Genomic DNA, 23,041 nt, shown 5'->3' on the forward strand with positions numbered 1-23,041 from the left:
AAGATGACCAGGGCAAGATACCAACCTAGCACTCTCAGGTAGGCATCGCAGCTACTGCTTCCAAAGTCATTTTCCACTTTGAAAGTGTACTGGCCACTGTCTTGTTTCATCACTGACTGAATCCTAAAACTGGCCACGTTATTTTCAAAAGTCATGGAAAAATATCTACTTGGCAAAATTTGTTTCCCATCTTTAAGCCACTTCACTTTGAGTTCTGGTGTTCCAGCCACAACACACTCCAAGGTCACTGGATCTTTCTCTGTCACATCAACAGATTTAGCTTTCTCTAGGATTTGAGCAGGTTCTGCAGTAAAAATTAAAGCATGGTTGGGTTTCATTGATAATTCCACAAAAAGAATACACATTTGTAAAGCTATCTCTAAGTTCAGAAGGGAATAGCTTACAAACCTTGCACTAAAAGGAATGCATAGCACCGCTCCACTCCTGACTCATTTTTGGCTTGACATGTATACCTCCCGCTGTGTCCATTGTCCACAGATCTGACTTGAAGTGTGGCTATATTGTTCACAAAAGAAATCTGAACATTATCATCTTCTTCAACAATCTGGTCATCCTTTATCCAGGTGATAGAAATAGGGGGAGAGCCTGCCACAGTACTCTGAAAGGTGGCAGAACTTTTCAAAACAGTGGTGACATTTTCTATCTTCTTAGTGAACGATGGTGGTTCTGTGATTAAATGAGAGTGTAGGATAAGAAGAGGTACATTTTATTTCCTACCTGTACTCATAAAATCAGAGGGTATTACACAACTTGTACTTGGTCATCTGCTTCCTAGGAGTGAACTGACCTTTCAGGGAAACTCTGGTGGTACAGGAACAGCTACCGCCTTCATTGGACACAATGCACTGGTATTCCCCAGTATCTGAAGGGTCACACTTGGTTATGTGGAGTTTAAACACGGATACTCTATCAGTCAGTGTATACTTTTTGCTACTTCGTATTTCTTTGTTATTCTTTAACCATGTGACTTCAAATGGCGGTGTTCCTGCAACTTCACATTCCAGCTCCACATCATTATCCCTCACTACTTCCACAGGCTTCAGCTCCCTGAGAAAGGTGGGAGGTTCTAAAAATTCAAAAGGAAGACAGAGACTAGCTTACTCAAGGGAAGATCAGGAGCCTAGCTGGCAGCCCAACCTGAGTGATAAGCAAATTCAGTAACAAACCTTTCACTTTTAATTCAATGCTGCAGCTTGCTGTGCCTGCATCATTTCGAGCTTCACAGACATAAGTCCCACTATTCTCTACCCTGGCACTAGAAATTTGGAAAGTGGCTAAACCGTCAACAAAGGAAATTCCATGTTTCGCAATAGCTGTTACTTCATTTCCATCCAGATACCAAGAAACTCTGATTTCAGGAGTGCCTGTTATTTGACACTCAAAGGTTGTAGACTGCCCGTTCTTCAGCACTAATACTGGGCTGGGCTTCTTAATGAATTGAGGAGGTTCTAAAGATGGGGAAGAAAAGTACAATGTTGAACCTTTTAAAGAACAAAAAACAATGTGCAAAACTGCATCATTAAGCATCTTCCAACCATCCACCCCGCACCCTGAATCCAAGAAAATCTAGATAAGAAAGAAGGGGAGGATATGTAGAGACCAGACCTTTTACAAAAAGAGTGGCTTTACTGGTTACTGAGCCAACATCATTGCTTAGCTGGCAGATGTATGTCCCAGAATCTGCAGCTTTGGCTGAAAAGAGTTCTAGAATGGTAGAAGTGTTATCTTTCCAAATTGAGCGAGCTGCTCCTGAGTGCAACTCTTTGTTATCTTTAAACCACTTGATTGTCATGGGCACAGTGCCACCAACAAGAGCTTTGAGCTGAACCCTTGTACTGGGGTTGACATCTTGTGACTGTGGCTTTTCCACAAAGTAAGGAGGTTCTGAGGCAAAAATAAAGCAAGAAAAGAAAGAAATGCTTATTTCAGAGCTGTGCAACAAAGGTAAGCATTAAAAATGAAAGAGAAACAAGTTCTTGATTGGTAGAGATAAAAAGCTGCCAACCTTTGACGGTCAGATAGCCACTACACTGGTTGTGTCCTGCTTTATTCGTGGCAGAACAGGTGTATGTCCCACTGTCTGCACCTTCCAGCTGACTGATTTCCAAGAAGGCAGTGTTGTCATGAAAAGAGAATTTGTATTTTTCACTAGCTGATATTTCTTGGTCGTCTTTGAACCATTGGATGCTTATAGGATGTGACCCAGCAACTATACATTCTAAGTCAATAAAAGATCCTTTAATGCTGTCCATTTTCTTCAGTTTTTTGGTGAATGAGGGAGGTATGATAAGATCTAGGCAATGAAAATGTTAACAAAAAAGGTTAGCCAATACATTAGTATTTTCTCTTAAATTTTAAGAAACGAAGGAACACAGAAATGCCCAGTTCCTCCCAATCAAAAAAAAATCAATACCAACCTAATACATTAATGCTAGCCTTGCAGCTGCTTCTCCCAACATCATTTTGGACCTCAAAAGTATATTCTCCACTATCTTTCTTTTCTGTGGAAATAATCTTCAATACAGAGACTGTGTCTGTGACACTGATTTTATATTTTTGGCCTAGGGTCAGTTCTTGTCCATCTTTAAACCATTTGGCTATAATCTCCTTAGTCCCTGAAAATTTAACCTGCAAAGTGGCTGGGTCTCCTTGAGTGACATCTATAGACGCAGCCTCTTCTGTGATTCTGGCAGGTTCTGTAGAAAACAACGGGATAAGTGTGGGTTGTGAATTACTCTAATAAAAGGGTCAAACTGCACTTGCCCCCTTAAGTATCCCCAGCAAGCTTCCTGAACCAACCTTTCACTGAAAGTATTGCAGAGCATCTTTGTATGCCTGCATCATTTTTGGCTTGACAGACATATTTTCCATCATGCTTGACTTCAATGCCACTGAGGTATAGACTAGCCACATTGTTCTCAAAGGCCATTCTTATATTGTCATCTTCAGTGAGCTCATCACTGTCTTTGAACCAAGTCACGGTGATAGGCAAAGAACCCTTCAGAGAAGCCTGGAAGGCAGCTGTGCCTCCTCGAAGGGAGCTGGTGCTCTCAATCTTCTTCACAAAGCTTGGGGGTTCTAATGGAAGAATGAATTCTCAATCAATGCCAGCTCTAGGGCAAAATGGACTCTATCTGCAAACAGCTGATTTTACAGAGGAGCCAGTTCATCATTTGAATGGCACCTACCTCTCAAAGTTACCCTGGCACTGCAGGTGCTGCTGCCGACCTCATTGGTCACCCGACACTGGTATTCACCAGCATCTGCAGCCACAAACTTGAGGATCTGCAGGCTGACCATATGATCCTGAATGAAGGTTTTATACTTTCGACCACTTCGCAGTATGGTGTTGTCTTTGAACCAAGTAATGTCAAAGGGAGGTGTACCTGCCACCTCAGCCAGCAACATGACATCATACTCCTTCAACACTTCAATGGGCTTAAATTCCTTGGTAAAGTAAGGTGACTCTATAGCAGGAAAGGAATTTTTCTGAGTTAATGTGTCTGTGCTATGGGCAACAGTTGTAAGAGAATCAGAGGCAAAATAATCACAAACCTTTGACTATTAAAATGCTGCTGCAGTGGTCACTACCAGCCTCATTTTGTGCCTCACACATGTATTCACCACTGTCTTCGATGGCTACATCTGTAAGTTTTAGAACGGCAGTGGAATCCACAAAAGACATTTTGTGTTTGCTGCTTTCCTTAATCTCTCTATCATTTGCAAACCATGTTATTTTAATTGGAGGGGTGCCAGTTACTTTGCAGGCCAACTGGGTGGCATCTCCCTTCTTCAACAATTGTGATGGCTCTAACTTTTCAACAAATGTGGCAGGTTCTGTGGAAGGAAAAATCATTAAAAAGTAAGAGAGCCAGGAAAGAACTTGTAATCATGGTGGTATTAAGAGGTCAAGAAAACAATGCAAACCTTTTACAAATAAGTTTGCACTGCACTCCACACCACCGGCGACGTTGCTGACTTTGCAGGTGTATGTGCCTGAATCAGAGGTTCTGACTGCATAGAGTTCCAAAGAACTTTCTAAAGCTTCTTTGGTGATGTAGCAACTTCCACCGGAAACCAGCTCTTTGTCACCCTTAAACCATCTGATTGTGAGAGGGGTAGACCCTTGGAAGGTGCTCTTCAGGCACACTGCTGAGCCGGGCAGAACATCCTTGGACACAGGTTTAGTTACAAAACTGGGTGGCTCTAAAGAAGGGCGTATAAGAAAGAATTTCAAAGAGTTATGAGGCGCATTCCAAGGGAAGAAGACTTAGTTTGAACATGGTGTTTATGGTAAGAATAAAATGCAGTTTCCAGCCAACCTTGCACAATCACGGCTCCACTGCTCTCTTTGCTTCCCACAGAATTGGTGGCTCGACAGGTGAAATTCCCTGCATCATTCATATCTACTCTGCTTATCTCTAGAGAGGCTGTGCCTTCCACAAAGGCTATTTGGTACTTGTCAGAAGAGGCCAGTTCTTTACCATCCTTAAACCAGGACACCCTCATGGGAAGGGAGCCAGCAATTTTGCAGTCCAACCTACAGGTACCGTTGACAACACTGTCCACATTTCGGAGCGGTTTGGTGAAAAATGGAGCAATGTCTCGATCTGTTCACGGCACAAGAGAGGAAGAAGAGAATATGGAAAAGTGCTCAGTGATTTTATTTGGGACCATTTGTTGGTTTTCAAAGGAAGATGGCACAGGTTTATGACGGTACTAACCTAATACTGTGAACGTTGTCTCACAGGAGCTACTGCCCACTTCATTGGAAATCTCAAATGTGTACTGGCCACTATCATGAAGTTCAGCAGAATAAAATTTGAGCTGGGCAACGTTGTTTTTAAAACTTATTCGATATTTTTTACTGGCAACCAAAGGCCTCCCATCTTTGTACCACTTGGGCTTGAGTTCTGGGGTGCCTGCAACTGTGTACTCCAGTGTGGCTGGGTCTCCCGCTGTCACCTGGATCAGTTCTGCTCTCTCAATTATTTTTGCAGGTTCTATAATGATATTAAGTAGTTAGAATTCCAGTGTTTCTTAAGGCTTCAATTTAAATGGAAACACTGTTTCAGAAGTAAAATGTTTCTACACAAACCTTTAACTATTAATTCCCCAACAGATGTTTGGCTTCCAGCCTCATTTTCAGCCAGACATGTGTATTTGTCACCAAAACTATGCTGAACGTCAGGAATTATCAAGACTGCTACCCCATTGGAAAAGCTCATTTTGATTTTCCCATCTTCTTTAATGATCTCTTGTCCTTTCATCCATGTGACAGAAATGGGTTCTGATCCTCTCACAGCAGCTTGCAAGGTAACAGTTTGTCCTGCTAGTGCAGTGACATCATCTACTTTCTTTACAAAGGTTGGTGGTTCTAGTTAAAGAGAGTATAAAAAAGTGATCAACCCCCCAAACACTTTCTGCACCATATATATTTAACAGTTTTATCTAGATTACATTTATCTTTTCTAATATTCTGTGCCATAAAGCGGGTTAATTAGAGAGAAGAAAAAAAATTTAAGAAGAGTGTTTATAATTGTGTTCAAGAGAGAGAAAACAGAAGATATATGATTAAATGCGACAGAAAGATTATCAAAGTGATCAAGTTTGTTCTTAGAGATAAATATTTATACTGGTCCCAGGATAAGGACTGAATAAAGGTCACTGATTAGTCCCCAAGGTCCCACGTCAAACCAAAGGTAAAACACATTTTCAAATGCTACTAGAAGAAAAGTACCAATTTTCCTTTCAGGGGTTAAGAAAGCCGCCGGGGCAGATGATTCAAGAGGGCAGGTTTTCAAGCACTAACCTTTTAATAAGTGTGTCGCGCTGCAGCCACACTTCCCAACTTCATTAGCAACCACACACTCATATTCACCAACATCAGCACTATTGAAAGAAAAGATCTCCAGGGACACGAGAGACTTCTGGGCAAACAACCTGTATTTTTTGCTACTTCGAATTTGCTTCTTATCTTTGAACCAGCTAATTTCAAATGGGCCAGTGCCCGAAATTTCACACTGTAGGAGGGCATTTGTTCCTCTCACTATGTCTGCAGGCTCAAGAGTTTTGATGAAAGAAGGTGGTTCTATAAAAGCACGAAAGTATCAGGTAAGTAATGTAGTAACAGCACTTTAGAAAGAAAATCTTTTCTCTGAAAAATAGTGACAATAAACAGACCTTTGATAACTATTTCAGCACTACAGCTGTCACTGCCAACATCATTCACTGCCTCACATGAGTAATTTCCACTGTCTTCCACTTTCACATCCGTAATATCAAGTATAGCCTCAGAATTGACAAAAGACATTCGGACAGTGTTGCTCTCATTAAGTTCTTTGTTGTTTTTAAACCAAGTAACCTGGATCACAGGTGAGCCTTTGAGCTTACAGTGGAGGCGTGCTGATTCACCTGGGAGCATTAAGTAAGAGGGATCCACCTTCTTCACAAAAGATGGAGGCTCTACATGAAGTTAACAAAAAGAAAATTTTTAAAAAGAAGTGATATTGAAGTATACATTCTACAAAAGTAGACATACACAACAAAAAGACACACCACACATATCTTCACTGAATTCCTGAAAAAGTTGAGCTGCACTTAATAAACTTTTGTTTGCATGGTTTTAAAACACACTTTTCACTAAGAGAGTCTTGATTGAAACAAGTAAATTTTGCTTGCACAAAAGACAAGCATATGAAAAAAAAGATAATCAAAAACTGGGTAGACACTTGAAATTCATAGAAAACACATTCTAGCAAGCTTAGTTAACAGCATTTTTAAGAGAACCAAAAGTACACGAATGGTGAAGAAAATAAACTCAGAAAATGCTAGGATTTCCCTAAACCAAATGCTTGCTTAGATGAAACTATTTTAATAACAAAGTGCATCAACTGCATTTCCGTCAACAATTTTTCTGCTGAGGTCTCTTTTTAGAGAGGGAAGCGAAAAATAACATTCATACGTTTCTTACCTCTGATAGCTACTGTTGCTGAAGTGGTGCTACTTCCAGCCTCATTTGAAGCTGTGCACACATAGGTTCCTGAATCTTTCAGTTTGGCTAGAGGAATCTCAAGGGAAGCTATTTTGTCTTCAAAAGAGATCTTATAATCTTTCTCAGGGGGGAGTTTCTGCCCATCCTTATTCCACGTCACTGTGACTTTTCTGTCTTCATCTACTTGGCACTCAAGGTGGATCTTCTTATTGATAGCTGATTGTACAGGCTCTAGTTCTTTAATGAAATGTGGTTTGTCGATTATGATCAATTCAGCTTGGCAAATGTCTGCTCCAAACTTGTTAGAAGCCTTGCAAGAGTAAGTGCCTCTATCTTGAATCGTAAGGTTGGAGAGTTCTAAAGTGTGTTTGTTTTCTGCATCTGAAATCTTGTGATTAGGTGAAGGCGAGAGTGCGGCACCATCTTTCTGCCAAATGGTTTCAATCACAGGAGTTCCTGACACTGTGCAGAGAAACTTGGCTGTCTTACCCACAAAAGTTGTAATGGACTTAGGTCTGGAGAGAAAGGTTGGTGGATATGCCTCTGCAAAAGAAATTTTTTCAGTATTATATTTTGTCCTCACCAAAGCACTTACTGTAATCATATAGTCCAAGAAAGAAGAAAGATGAGCTACAGCTTTCAATAGACATAAGACATTATTTAAAAGCTGGGTAATGCATTAATAAGATGAAAAGATTTGTCAAAGGAAAGAGATGAGAGTATTCTTTATACAGTAGAAAGTCATCACTTTAAATGTCTTTATCAAAGCAAAGAATGAATGTTTCTTTATTTAGCAATAGTAACTTACACTGGTTTGTCCATTTAGTCACTGACTGACTGGATTGATAAGCCATTCAGCTTACTTTAATGTTGAAAATAAGAAAACGGACAGTAAGGAAGATAAAGAAAATGTACTTGACTTTTTTGAAGAGTAGGGATATTAAGTGATAAGATGATCTAGTCATTTCATAAAGTCTAGCACTCTATCAACTGGTAGAAAATTCTTAAATCGCTCGACTTTAATGTATCCCCAAAGTAATTTCAAATTTGTAAAAATATTTAAAGAAGTAATTTTTCATTTTTAGTTTGTATTTTGAAGGAAAAATTTGAAGACCTTTTTTCAGACTAAAATAGAAATATTCCTCCTTCTTTCAACCTTATTATTTGATAGTATCATTGTCAATTGGACTTAATTTGTGTAAAATAAAAGCTTCTTAAGTGTCATTAAGAATAATGATATGTGTGTGGTTACATGAAGACATTTTGATCACAGAGTGAACCTTGTGCTGGGTTGCCATGCGTCTGAAATTTGAATTTTCAGATACATAAAAGAAGGTAAAAATGTGGAGCTATAGGAAAGAATTTTTTTTCCACACCGAAGGGAACAAGAAGAGAGCCAGAACATAAGTTCATAGCTTCTTTCAACAACATAAGTTGGAAATCACAGTTTATACTCATACTTTCCCTTGGAAGGAACACACATACACACAGAGAGAAACAGAGAGAGACAGAGATAGAGACAGAGAAATGAGAGACAGAGACAGGGACACAGAGAGGATAATCAAACAGAGCAGAGAGAAGGAAAACAGAAGAGAGAGAGACAGAGAGAGAAATAGAGAGAGGACAGGAGAGCAAAGAGATGAAGACAGAGACAGATTGTTTTTAATTAATGAAGGAATCTCGATGATTAGGCATTAGCTACTTGAAAGTCATCCTGTGTCAATTAGGAAATTGAGAATGAAATTTTTGCCCAATTGATCTTATTTTTGTCTAAGTAGTAAGGAAGACTGGGGGTGAGAATTCTAGTTTGTAGTCCTGTACTAGTTTCTGTCTCACATTAGGATTTGTTTAACTTTATTTTATCCTCTGGACTTTTTCAATTTGTATTCTGACCTTTACTGGTTAACAGGTTCCAAATTATTAAATACATTGGAACATCTTATTTTTAGTAGCAGCAAACTTTCCTGAAATTTTTTTATATTAAGAGCTAAGTCAGGCTGTGGGTATCGGACTCAGAAATTTCCATCAAGCTTGTCATTTAAAAAAATGAAATAAATAAAAATTAATCAAAAATAGAACAACCACACAAAACTTCCAAATGGTCAATCAGGAACCACAGTTCATTTGCTTTCTTAACACTGTCCTCAGGATTATAAGTTATATATATATTTTTATCTTCTGCTAGAACTATGACTTTAAGTAGTGATTTCTTGTCCCATGTAGGCTCTGCAGTAGCTAGCTACCATGGTGACATCATGGATATTGCTCTCTCCAGTTGGTAAGGACAATCTTCCAGTACCTGTATAAAAAGCAAAATAGTCAATAACATGAAATGGGATAACATATGTGTCCATGTGTGGTATTTACCTGTCACAGTGAGTGTGGCTGTACAGCTGACACTGCCATACTCATTGGAAGCCTTGCAGGTATACTCGCCGCAGTCAACAACCTGAGTTCTGAGGATTTCCAGGCTGGAGACATAATTGGATGATCGGACAGAACACTTGTCACTGTCATATATTTCTCTTCCAGCTTTAAACCACTGGAACCGGACATTGGGGGCACTTTCGATCTCACAGGTAAATTTGGCTAGGTGGCCCAGAGCTACTTCCAGGGGCTCAATCCTCCTCTTGATCACTGGGGCAGCTGCAAAAGGAAGCAGAGTTCATTAGCCTGCTTCCTTTTTATAGTTACCATACTTTCCCTTCTAACTCTTGTTGCTGTTAATGAAATAAAACTGTTGAGATTTGTGAAACGGACTGCAGCAGTTTCAGACAAGTGACTGGAAAATGAGAAACATCATTGAAAGCAAAAGAAGACAACAGCAGCTTTAAACATATTCAACTGTTATGCTGCAGTAAATTGTGAATTGCAGTCAATTTTATTAAAATGTGATGCTATTGCCTTACCAAGCATAAGATCATGATATATATTTTTAGATATATCATGTGACTAGGAACATTGAAAATATTGTGAAGAAACCTGATAAACTATATAAAGTGATGAAGTGAAATGACAGCCAAAAAAAAAAAAGAGGAAACACAAATAGACAATTAATCATGGTTATTTTGAATTTAGGGATGAAACTGATGATTTCAGAATGGTCAGGTATTCACTGTAGATTTTTATTATGTATAGTTACAATATCTTCATATAGAAATAAAAATCATGTTCATTAGTATAATAAAGCATATAAAATGCATCTTGGACTTAAAATAGATAATAACCTATAAATGATAGCATACTACCTAATAAGGTATTACACAGAAAGGAGAAGAGCTATAACCATGATTAAGTCTATGGTTTCATTCTTACTCTGAATAAACTGCATTCTGGCAGTGGCTGATAAGTGAAAATTCAGTGATGAAACCTAAAGCATTACAATCCAGTGAATGTTAGATCCTGATCTGCTTAAACCTTAAAAATCCAACCTCTTTTGACTACAGTGAGTTTTGCTGAAGTTGCTGTTTTTCCATTGTCATTCAAGGCCTCACAGGTATACTCTCCTTGATGTTCTTCTGTGTTTACTTTGTCGATTACTAACGTATAGGTATTTTGATTCTGTAAACACTTGAACTTTTCATCTGAAGACACCAGTTCATTTCCAAAATACCAGTTCACCTCTTTGGCATTTGTTATGGATGATGAGAGGTTTATCGTGTCCCCTTCCTCAGCAACGGTGTCCACCAAGGGCATGTGTATGACAGGTCCCTCCTTTTTGACTAAGTTTCCCTCAGCTTCTCGAATCTCCACTATTGGCTCCTCAGTGCCACTTTCAGAAGACTTATCTTTTATTATGGGTGGGTTTAGCGTCTCACCATGTTTTTCATCAGAAATTTCAGCCGAATCAGTTATAGCTGTGGGCTCCCCCAGTTTGACCTGACTTTCTACATTAAGATGACTGAATTCTTCTGCTGAGATAAGATGTTTAGATTCAACTTCTGTTTCAGTGATTGCTTCAACCTTCTGCAAGACACTTTTTGTGGATTTCTGAACGCCAGGATCTTCAGCTGTTAATATATTTTTTTCTTCACAGATAATAGAGCACAAAGCATCCCTAAGTTCAAAGTTTAAGTCTGACACTTGAGGATCAATGCCTCCAACAGGAATGGTCAATTCTTCTGGTAGAGCCTTCACTGAGGTAATAAGATAGGTGCACATGATTTGTTTGGGCTCTTGGGTGAAGTTTATGGCCTTCACCTCTACATTTTCAATATTTCTTAGCCACTCAGAGAAAAGACTTGGTTGCTCGATGGCCACTGTTACTTGCAAAGCCCTGCGAACCTGAGTTTTCAGGTCTAACTGTTGCTCTTCAGGAATACCAGAAATCAAACTTTCCTTAGGAAAAATGTCACTTCTCTCCACCCCCTGTACTGCTTTTATGATCATGAACTCCTTTTCACATTCACTGGATTGATCTGGAGGCACTGACAAGTTCTCAACATACTCTTCTTTGAATAGCTCCTGCTTCCCTTCACATGCTACTAGAGTGCTTAAAACCTCGCTTTCCTCAGTCCTGGCTGTGGATGCTTGTCCTGCACTTTCCAGTTGATCTGCACTTTTCATCAAGATTTCACCTTCAGTATACTTCTGCAATGGTTCAGAAGCTAAAGTAACCTGACTGCTCGGTTCGTTGCTTGTAACAACATGCTCATAAGAAAGCTGCTCTTTTTCTTTAATTGTCAATCCTTTAAATGATGCCTGTGGGGTTTCTGGTGAGGACTTTGCTTTGCAAGGGGCATCGGTCATGTCTGTGTCTTCTGTAAGCACAAGTAACTCTGCAGCAGAAGTGGACTCACCCCACATGTTCGTGGCTTTACAGAAATAGAGGCCACTATCTTCCTTCTGAGGGTCATTGACGATGAATGTCCCAGAACCATCAGGATGATGAATGATAGTGTAATAAACATTGGTGCAAAGCTGTTCATTTTCCTTGAACCACAAAATAGTAGGTGTAGGTTCTCCAAGCACTGTGTATTCAAAGATAGCAGGGAGCCCCTGAGTACAGCGAACTGCTTTTAACTCTTTAAGGAAGTAAGGAGGGCAAGGACCTTCAGGTTTTTCCAGATCTTTCTCCACTGTTGATTCCATTTCTCTCTCTCTCTTTCCTTCTCCTTTGGAATTTATTTTGAGATAGGCACTGCATATTGCCTTACCATACTCATTACTGGCAACGCATGTATATTCCCCCTCATCCTCAAATTTGGTAAACAGAATAATCAAGCTATGAACATTATCATCAAAAACAAATTTGTAGTCAGCAGAAGGGGTTAACATTACTCCATTAAAGAACCACTGAATTTTAGGCTTGGGAATGCCAGTGACAGCAACAGACAATTTAGCCACATCCCCAAGGCTTATTTCAGCATTTGACACTTCTTTGATGAAAACTGGGACACTGCCTTCCTTTTTAGCACTGAATTTAGTTGAATGAACTGGAGCTTCAGACAAAGGTTCAAGTGTTTCATTTCTATTAGACAAATGAAGGTCAGAGCTATAGGTTTGAAGTTCTTCTTCAGTAGACAGAGAAAAGCTAGAAAATTCTGTATGGGGAAAAACGATCATTATTTTACTATCAATATTGCTTAGAAACAAGAGAAATCAAAGAATTATGCACTGATGGACTTCTTATTCTGCAACCATAAGATTATTCTTAAATTAATCCAAAATACATATTTGAATTTTTAACCTCAGATTATATCATTTATGTGCTTACAAATACTGTAAGCATGACTTTCAATATACTTAATCTACGTTAAAGTTTGTAAATCTGAAATGTTTTTAAGGTTTTCTTTCCTTCATAATAGAATGGTAATGCTAAAGTTTAAAAAACTGCTGGTTAAATATGTATAGCAAAATAATACAGGATTAAATACGCTTATAAAAATCTAAAGAATTAATATTTATACATTTTTAACTTTATAGAGATTAAGAATATTTCATGTCAAGTCAGAGTGATTATTTCCAAAATAAAACATCTATGTTCTAGTTATTATTTATAAATGGAAGCCATTCTAAAAACAAATAATCACAGCAATATTAAAATTTTAAAAGAATCATTGTTTTTAGTTACTACAAATGTAGGCCTTCTTTTGCCTGCGTAATGCCATTTTATACCAATAAAGCTTTTATAGTAAAACTTATGTTAAGTCAAGAAAGAGGAGAACAAGAATGATAAAACAAATTCAACTTAAAAATCTAATTATATTTATTGTGAAAAAATATAACAACAGCACACTTTAAATAGAAAACAAAGAAGTGAACAACATATTCTTTAAATCAAATCTAGATAAAAGACATGAAATTTAATAACAAAGAATTGGAGTTTTTATTAAATGTGCTAGGTATGTAGAAGAACTTGTTAATAACAGTTTTACTGCCTTGCTAAAAAAATCAGTTTTGTTAGTTTCCTCCATTTGTATCACATGGAATAGTCTCATGCCATAGCTATTTTCTGCATTAAGCATTAGGAGGCAAGATTCTAGTATCTGTTGCCTACAAATATATTGGTAAAACTAATCTATATGTAGATGACTTATCTATGACTTATCTATAATAACTCAATTAATGTGTAGATAACTTATCTATAATATGTAGAATACACTGATTTATTATTTCAATCAGTAAGTCATAAATACTTTCACATACTAGTGGTGAACACTTCACTTTTATGACAGTGATAGTTGGAACGGATGACTGGATAAAAACTGAGTATCTAAAAGGAGGTAAATTGATATGCATGATACCCTTTCAGACACAATATTGCAAACCACAGTGCTTAAAAGGAAAATAAGTGAGGGGGAAGATGTAGGGGGCAGAGATAGAGAGAGTGAGAGAGGAGAGAGAAGAAGTGTCGGTCATAGGGGAAGGCTGTGGAATTGGGGTGAAGGGTGAAGGGCGCAGGTGAGAGGAAAACTGGGGACACTGATGGTGGGAAACATACATTGGGGAAGGGATGGGTGCTGGAACATTTATGACTGAAACTCAATCATGAACAACTGTATCTATATCTCACAGTGATTCAATTTTAAAAAATTTTAAAAATACATGTGTTAGTATCAACCAAATTATATCTAAACTCTACTATGTATAATATAATGAGTTCTTTAGCATCAGAGAAATTAATATTTTAGACCTTTATTATGTGTGATTGAGTCAGAAAAAAGCTCAATTATTTCTATGACCAAGGAAGTTAGGTCTGGTCTATGCTTAGTTTTCTTTAATTGTTATTTTTATTCTGCATGTCTTCAAATTCTCAAGGCAAAATAAAATAAATACCTAAATATTATGTATAAAAGTATATATCTTCATCCCTTCCTGAAAATTCAATACAGTATTAAAACTTTATCTTTTAGAAACAGGTTTAACAGTTGCTGTGACGTATATTTGGGTAATGATTATGCTATTTATAATGACCTAATTTACTTAATTTACTTAAGTAAATTAAAATTTTTTTACTTAATTTCTAATTTACTTAAACATCCTTTACATGACGACTTAGAATATAATAACTCCTCAAATCTTGAACTATAAAACTGGTTTCAGTCAAGGGATTTATGATGTGAAATATTATAATTCTTATTAAACTGTCATATGCTCATTGGTTGAAAGAGAACTGATAATTACAAAATTGTACCTATCGTGATGAGAGAGGTAACTCAAAATGAGTAAAATAAACACAATTTTTCTTGGGGGTACAGGATTAAGGTGCAATGTAAATTGCTTGATCTATATTCTGCATATTATTCTAGTGTTGCTTCTTAAATTTTGTAGAGATTTTTAGGGAATTTTCATTGTGGAAATAAAAATTCACCAATAAAAATTAATCAAAATAGAAGATTGGCATTCTTTTGAACAATATACTTAAGTTATTAAATTTTTAGAATAAAAATAATATACTTATAGCACCTAAATACTAAATATTTAGAATTAAAATCATATAATCATGGACCCTAAAAACTATTCAATGCAGGGAACACATATAGCTATTGGTTAACAAGTAATTTACAGAGTTCAAGAGAAGATTGATAATTTTATTACTGTATTCTATTTTTCTCTCATTGTCTGTGCAAAACTAAAATTTAGTCTAAATTACATTAAGTACAACTAAGATGACAGAACTACGAGTGAAAATATCACCTTTGAGATATATTGGTTCAATTCCTTTGTTCTCAGAAAACTGAATTTCTTTTTTTTTAATTTAATTTATTTATTTATTTATTTAGAAAACTGAATTTCTTTATATATTTATAAATAAACAAACACTGTCCTCCAGTTGTTCATCAATTTGCTCGAGCGGGCCCAGTAACGTCTCCATTTTTGAGACTTGCTGTTACTGTGTTTGGCATATGGAATACGCCACGGGTAGCTTGCCAGGCTTTGCGTGCGGGCAAGATACTCTCGGTAGCTTGCCGGGCTCTCCGAGAGGAGTGGAGGAATCAAAAGAAGATTATATAGTTACCTGGCTCGACCGGGCTGCGTGCAAGGCAAACGCCCTACCACTCCAGTGTGCTATCACTCCAGCCCTTATATATTTATACATCATGAATAAGAAGACTTAGGGTCACGAGAGTACTTAGGTACAATGTTAAGGATTTTGTAAATAGACATGAAAAAGTTATCACTTTAGAAATAAATATACAAAAAAATAGAAATAAATATACATTCAAATTTAAATACTGATTTCTAGTTTTAAAAACAGAATATTATAGGAAAGTTAACTAGCTTCCTATTTGTATAAAATGAAAATAACCATACTGCTTCAATTCTGAGTGTTTAATCCTATTTTTTCCAATTTTAAAGATTATGAAAATTTTACAATTCAAAATCTATATATAAATGTAATATAGGAAAACTAGTTTCCCAGACCACTATTAAATTAAAACTTCATTTTATATTTGATTTCCCTCAAAAATAAAGAAAATCATTTATTTTCAAAAGTGTAAAGCTTCCCACTCTCTATTCTGCATGGCTGAAGTTTGAACTCTATCTGAAAAGAAAGCGCTTTTGATTCATCAAAACCAACAAAAAATAAAACACCTATGAGGCATATTAGCAGTGAAAAAATTTTTTGAAACAGTCAAAACTACACTGAAACTTTAATACAAAGAAGATTATATAGTTACCAACTGGAGCAAAGCTAATTTCTCTTCCTTTTTAACCAACTCTCTAAGTCCAAGAGAATAGGCAGAGATTTGAATGTGAAAGTATTAAAATTTTAAAATAACATGCTCTGAGCAATTTTTCTGTGTATCATATGACATGATCCTCTACCTCTAAATATGTACATATATTTAATACATACATTTTTATATAGTAAATTTATATCATTTTCTAAACGAGAATGCATTGCTTTGATAGAAATACTCTGTGCATAGTGAAGAAAAATAAAGCAGAAGTACAAACAAGTAGGTAGGCCAGGAGATATTTAATCATGCTTAATGTACCACAAAATTGACACAGGTGATGATTCCACAGTTTTGATAACAGAATATTTACATGTATTACAAACATGAGATTTCTATAGAGCGAAACCATTCTCCCAGAGTTCTTCAACATACTGTGTCCAAGTAAAGTAGATGTATTTGGAAATTTATAAGATCTATGTAATTGGGAAATATGGAAGTACTCAAATCAATTCTAATACTGTGCACTAATCGCTGCACAAGGACCTTTATGTTAGGGTGAGTGTTGCACAACTCTCAACAGATCCTGATTCGTTGGTGGCCACACACTTGTACTCACCCTCATCACTTTTCACTAAGTTCGTTATGAACAGGTTGTGGAATCCTATGCCACTTTCCTCAGCACTGAACCTTGCCCCTGCTACCAACTTTCCATCTTTATACCAGCAGGCTGTGGGTCTTGGAGAGCCACGAACCAAACATTGGAAATAAGCTGCTGTGCCTAACAGTGCACAGCAGTTAGAAATGCCTTTGATAAACCGGGGCGGCCCATCTACCACTTGAAATTCAAAAAAGCTGCCGGAATATTTGCTTTTTAAGAGCAATTCTTCTTGCAAACTGCTTAAAGTCACTTTACTTTTCTTTGTTATCATAGCTAACATTTCAGAATCTCCCATGGTGAGGAAGCCCCGACAGATAGCCTCTCCTACAGAATTTATAGCTCTGCACCTGTATGTTGCACAATCAGAAAGACAGATATTTTGAATTTTAAGGGTATGACTTCCATTTTCTTCACTAATCACATATTTAACATTATCTGGCTCAATACACATATATTCTTTATACCACTTAACTTCAGGACGAGGGATGCCTATGACTGAACATTTGAACATGGCATCAGAGTTTTCTGGCATTTTGAAGTCACAAATAGGCATTATAAAGCGAGGGGGCATTTCAAATACTTCTAAGTCAATTTTTAAATCTTTGTTATCTTTCCCTCTTGATGCCATATCTGGATCTGCTAAATTCAATGGAAGAACATCTAGATTCACAATCATGCTTTTATGATCAGGAGTAAATTCAGGAACTGTGACTATTTTCACTTGTTTCTCAAATTCTTTAACATCTTTTTCACTTAATTCAACTTCCAGCACAATTTCTTGAGGAGACGGTGTTCTTGATGATGTAGTATTTTCCAGATCAAACTCCATGACATGCTGATGTGTGACTGGAGGTGGGAGTGCCACTACTCTTTCTTTATGGTGTATTATCTCTACATTTGCAAAGCTCTTTGCTTCCCCTATGATATTTACTGCATGGCACATGTATACTCCCTCATCTGTTTTTTGCATGTTGGAAATTTCTAAAGAACACACATTACCCACCCTTTCTATCCTGATTCTCTCATCTGGTTCTAGCAAAGATTTGTTTCTATACCATTTGACACCAGGAACTGGAAGGCCCTCAACTTCAACAATGAAGCCTAATGTTGTATTCTCATAGATCTTCCTTTTGGTCAAAGGTTCAATAAAAGATGGAGGCATTTCATTGTCTTTCGGTTCAATTGATTCATTGGGTGTGCCGAATGAATCAGAACGCCATATCTCATAAGCTGAACTTCTCTCCCCCGTAGGTGTATGGAAGTGCTCATTTGGCGTACTATCCTCTCTTTCTATTTTTAGTGGGAAACTTTTTAAGTTTACAGTAGGGTTTGGTCCTCCAGTAGGAACAAAATACCTTTCAACTGTTTCTCTTTCTAAAGGTACAGAATATCTCTCCAGAGTCTCTCCCGGGGGTGTGGAAAATCTCTCCAGAGTCTCTCCCGGGGGTGTGGAAAATCTCTCCAGAGTCTCTCCCGGGGGTGTGGAAAATCTCTCCAGAGTCTCTCCCGGGGGTGTGGAAAATCTCTCCAGAGTCTCTCCTGGGGGTGTGGAAAATCTCTCCAGAGTCTCTCCTGGAGGTGTGGAAAATCTCTCCAGAGCCTCTCCTGGGGGTGTGGAAAATCTTTCTGAAGCTTCACCTTCAGAAGGTGTTGAATACCTTTCATCAGTTTCCTGTAAAGGCATGGTTCTACTTACAGTATCACTTCCTGAATCTGTTAGGGATTGTTTAGTTGTTTCTGAAGGAGTGAAATATAAATCAGGTGATTTTGGAGTTTCAAAATGTTCAACAGAGGATGGTGGGGTATAAAACTGATCTAACTCAGATAATTCCTCACTGCTGGTACTTCCCAAATCAATAGAAATTTCAGATTCAGGAGAATATGGACGATCTAATGATTCCTGACGTTGTTTATAGTATTCATATACAGTGTTGAAAGTTACTTCTTCAACTTCCATTGATGGGAGTGATTCACTCTGGATAAATTTTGCCTTTTGCTTGGTATCTATACTTTCAGGGATTTTGTGTTTTCCAGCAGTAAGTAAATAATGTGTTAGGGAGGTCTCAGGTTCCATCACTTCCATTGTTTGTGACTCATCCAAGTTAGGAAGCGGGTCAGAGAAACACGTTTCTATCTTTTCTGCATCAGTCTTAGAGAAATATGTTTCATTTTGAACTTCAATGTCATCATAACATTTTTCTCCCCCAGGAACAACATTTTCAGCTATTTGTTCATTTGGATTCTGTTCTTCAGTAACTAAAAATGGAAGGCACTGGCTTAGGGAGAGTTTTCTATGGAGTGTGTCTGCTTCCTCACATCTGTGGTCCCCCAAAGTTCCACTGGCATATTCCTGTTTCCCTTTATCTTGCGTCTGAAATGATGAAAACTCTTGTTCCAAATTTTTTTCTTCCACTCCACAAATCTCTAAAAGATTTTCTTCACTTGCTGCTTTTTTCAATTGTGAAATAAAACTTTGATCTCCATTTTCTAGAGACCTTTTTTTCTCAGAGATATCTGCTTCTTCTACAGAAGCTGCTGCTGAGGTCTGGAGAAGAGCACATGATTTACTTGTAATTTCTTCAGAAAAGTGATTAGGAGTACTATCAGTGCTTAAAAATTCTAAATTTCTTTCTTGTATATGTTGGACTTCTTTTTCCAAATGAAAGGTATCTTCAGTAATGTGACCTTTCTCCATCATAGTTCTATTTAAGACTTCTAGATTGGAAGAAATTTCTGAGCTGGGAAACATGTCATTTTGCACACCATTAGAGGCATTCAGTATATCAGACTGAAATGTTTTAGGAATAAGAATGTCTTCTTCATATGTTTCCTGCTGTGGTCTAGTGTCTTGTCCATGGGACTCTTTAGTTGGATCTCCTATGTGGGAAAACATTTGTTTAAGATCAAATACAATGTTCTTAGCATCAGATGTTTCAGAAGGATTCTGGGTTTTAAAATAAGTTATTTCTTGTTGATCACTATCAAATTCTTGGAATTTTATACCTTCATTTTCTACTTGGGAATGAAACAGCTTTAAATCGAATGTGACAGGAGCTTCATTTCTTGCCTTTTCAGTAACTACAGGTTGATCTACATGACCTACTTCTTTCTGCTGTTCCTTTTCTTGTACTTCAGAATCCGTATGACTTTGAGTAGAAAGCAGTTTTAAATTTGTTACAATGTTAGAAGAGTATATTTCAGTGTTTGGAGACATTTTCTCTACCTGTTCTGTGTATACATTTAGGTCACTTGCAATTGATTCTCTTTGTCTTAATGGAAAGTCTGTATCATCAGACTGCCTTTGGGGAAGATTAACAGATGATTTTCTAACTGGCCTTCTGTCTAGAATTCCTTTTTCTACCTGTTGTAATTTTTCAAACTCAATGATTCTATATTTCACCTTCTTATGTGGGTATTGTCTCTCTTCATTGAGGGAATCTTCATGTTCAAAAATAGATGGATCTTCTATATTGTAAGTATCAGAAGTTCTCTCAGAATGAATATTCCATAAATAGTCACTTTGGGTATATTCTTGCACACTTTCCATTTTTGGTTCACTAAATTGTCCAAAATCATCTTTGGCCTTTTCCCTAATTTTAACGTCTCTGAAATCATCAACAAATGGATAAACGATACCCTCAGCTTCAGGCAGTTTTGCTTTTTCATTTTCATGTTCTCTATTACCTTTATCATGAGACTGGATGATATCTTCCCTGAAAGGCTTGTTGATTTTTGTAGACCAAGAAATGTCCTGAAAAAATGTTGGTGTTTGTTCTCTAAAGGACACACAAGGAATCTGGTCTTTCTGATCTATCTGCTCAATTGTCTCAAGGCTTTGAAAATATTCCCTTACAGAATATTCTTTCATATTAGATTGAGGAATAGAAGAACCAGGTAGGTAATCATAAGAATGTGCCTTTACAGAGTCTTCTTGCATTTGATCTTTGGAATATTTTACATAAATGCTATCAGTATTTTCTAATTTATTATATTTTGTTGGAGTTACTGGTTCTACTGTTAGATCTGAAATACTCTCAATTATTCCTGAATTGTTCTCAGCAACACATTTGTATTCTCCAGAATCATAAGAATTAACATTAGTGATATATAATCTGTAGCTACAATTGATTTCTTCAAACTGAAACTTTTGGTTCTGCGTTAAAGGGACTCCATTTTGAAGCCAAGTCACAACTGGCCGAGGTTCACCAGTGAGCAAACATTCAAGTATTACGGAATCACCTTCCCTACATCTGGCATGTTTTGGCATTTCCTGTAATATTTTTGGTGGATCATTAGTAATATCAGATGAAAATACAAATTTGTGTTTGGGTGACTGAGTATGCTCAGCTCGAGGTACTGTTTTAGGTTCCAACTCCTCAAGTTGAAAAACTGAACTTGCTTCTTTATCCTGTTCTGGGGTAGGAGTAGCTGCTGTAATCTGAATTTCTACAGGAAAAGACAGCAATTCTACATCTGCAGAAGGAGAAACTGGTGGATTGGTCATGCCAAACATATGGAAATCTGTTTTTCTCTCTTGTTGCAAAGATGGATGAATAACCTTCTCTCGATCAAACATCAATGCCAGTTCCTCTTCCTCATCAGTGTAGTCTTGAAACACTGAGACCTCAGCTGCTTTATTTTCATGACTTTGTTTTGCTTTTACTTTAAGAATACCAGTTGTTTTGACTGTTCCATATTGGTTAAAAAGCACACAGGTAATTGTGCCTTCATTTTGAGGAATAACAGAAGAACAAATTAATGTTGAATAATTTTCTGAGGTATGAATGATAAAACCTTGGTTCCGAGGGATTGGTCTATCATTATTATACCACGTCACTATAGGTTGAGGATATCCTTGAAAATGACATACAAATTTACAACTATCACCTTCATAAAGTTCCTGAGATCCGATTTCCTGGAGAAGGGATGGTTGGCAACGCTGTGGACGATTTTGGAAAGACTTTTCCAAAGATCTTGTCTTTGCTTCTTCCTCTCTTGTTTTGAATTCCTCAACTTTTGTGGAAGTGAAATATTGTAATTCTCTCGAATCATTCTTTCTTATTCCTTTGCTCTTTATTTCTTTATTTTCTTTAATATCTGTGTATGTATCAAAAGATTCACTGTCACATACCACAGTATATTGAGGCACCTCTTTAGGAGTCTCATATATTTCTTCATTCTTATATGCATATTTAGATAACTCTCCAATTTCAGTTTTGGTCATAATTTCTTCAACATGTCCTTCTGTTTGGGTATTCTTATTCACTAAAATTTTATCATTTAAATAGTCTTTTGATAGACTTTCTTTCTGGAATGTATTTTGGTTCATTCTTATTTCAGTCTGGAGAAATTCTTCATCAACAATGGTTTGAAAGCTTGTAGGAGGTTCTTTATATTCTACAATTTTATTTGTTTGATTAGAAAGAGGATCAGTAGAGTAGGTAATGCCTTCAGTTGAATAATCTACCTTATCCCTATTTTCAGTTAGATCAAATAAAGATCTTCCTTTTACTTCCTCTCTAGAGAACAGAATATCTTTGTGACTATCTCTGCTTCTGAAAGTTTGTGAATGTATTTCAGACATGTCTAAAAGAGATGATTTCTTTTTTTCCATTAACATCTTTCTAGCCTCCCGTAAACGCTGTAACTTCACTTTGGTCTCCTCATCCAGAAAACTTTCACCTACATTAAGCCATCCTCCTATATCATCAGATTTAGCTTCTAAATAGTCTTCATCATACAGCCAATCTATTTTCTTGCCAGGGCTTACTGCCTTAAAGTGTATAGTTCGCACCATTCCCTTTTGCTCCACATCTTGTTTTTTGTTAAAGGGAGAGCCAGTAAACCTCAAGTCAACCTTTATTCTATCTTCTCTCTGTTCAACTAATGACCTCATATCTTCATGTGTCTGTTCTGCTCTTTTCAGAAATTCTAAATATTTTTTATCTTGCCCCTTTTGAATGACATGCAATGATGCTGCTGATTCAGTAGACCCTTCACTATTTATTGCTAATAATCTATAAATTCCAGAATCTCTGTCTTGGACCCTACTAATCTCTAAACTGGAAGAGTGATAATGTAAATCACTTTCAGTTTTTATAACCCGTCTAAGGCCAGTTGGGATGGGCTTATTGTTATGAAACCAAGTTATTTCTGGAGTTGGACAGGCAATTAATTTACATGTGAAAACAACAGGTTCACCCTCTAAAACATATTTAAATGTAAGTTTTTGGGTAAAAC

General features: G+C 36.9%; 1 protein-coding gene across 1 annotated transcript in view; it reads right to left on the reverse strand.

Annotated features, from left to right (window-relative positions):
- Nucleotides 1-23,041, reverse strand: part of TTN (titin) — a 291,603-nt gene that overhangs the window by 204,571 nt on the left and 63,991 nt on the right. Inside the window, exons 46-64 of the mRNA XM_056110131.1 lie at nt 10,447-12,558; nt 9,383-9,661; nt 6,995-7,558; nt 6,205-6,486; nt 5,834-6,112; nt 5,120-5,398; nt 4,746-5,024; nt 4,344-4,631; nt 3,949-4,227; nt 3,577-3,858; nt 3,210-3,488; nt 2,821-3,099; nt 2,439-2,717; nt 2,027-2,314; nt 1,627-1,905; nt 1,188-1,469; nt 809-1,087; nt 409-687; nt 26-304 (exon numbers count right to left, since the gene is read on the reverse strand). Of these exons, the coding sequence (XP_055966106.1) occupies nt 26-304; nt 409-687; nt 809-1,087; nt 1,188-1,469; nt 1,627-1,905; nt 2,027-2,314; nt 2,439-2,717; nt 2,821-3,099; nt 3,210-3,488; nt 3,577-3,858; nt 3,949-4,227; nt 4,344-4,631; nt 4,746-5,024; nt 5,120-5,398; nt 5,834-6,112; nt 6,205-6,486; nt 6,995-7,558; nt 9,383-9,661; nt 10,447-12,558 (7,446 nt within the window). The remainder of the gene's footprint in view (nt 1-25; nt 305-408; nt 688-808; nt 1,088-1,187; nt 1,470-1,626; nt 1,906-2,026; nt 2,315-2,438; nt 2,718-2,820; nt 3,100-3,209; nt 3,489-3,576; nt 3,859-3,948; nt 4,228-4,343; nt 4,632-4,745; nt 5,025-5,119; nt 5,399-5,833; nt 6,113-6,204; nt 6,487-6,994; nt 7,559-9,382; nt 9,662-10,446; nt 12,559-23,041) is intronic.

The sequence above is a fragment of the Sorex fumeus genome, unplaced genomic scaffold (genome assembly GCF_029834395.1).
Source record: "Sorex fumeus unplaced genomic scaffold, SorFum_2.1 ptg000009l, whole genome shotgun sequence".
NCBI lineage: Eukaryota > Metazoa > Chordata > Mammalia > Eulipotyphla > Soricidae > Sorex > Sorex fumeus.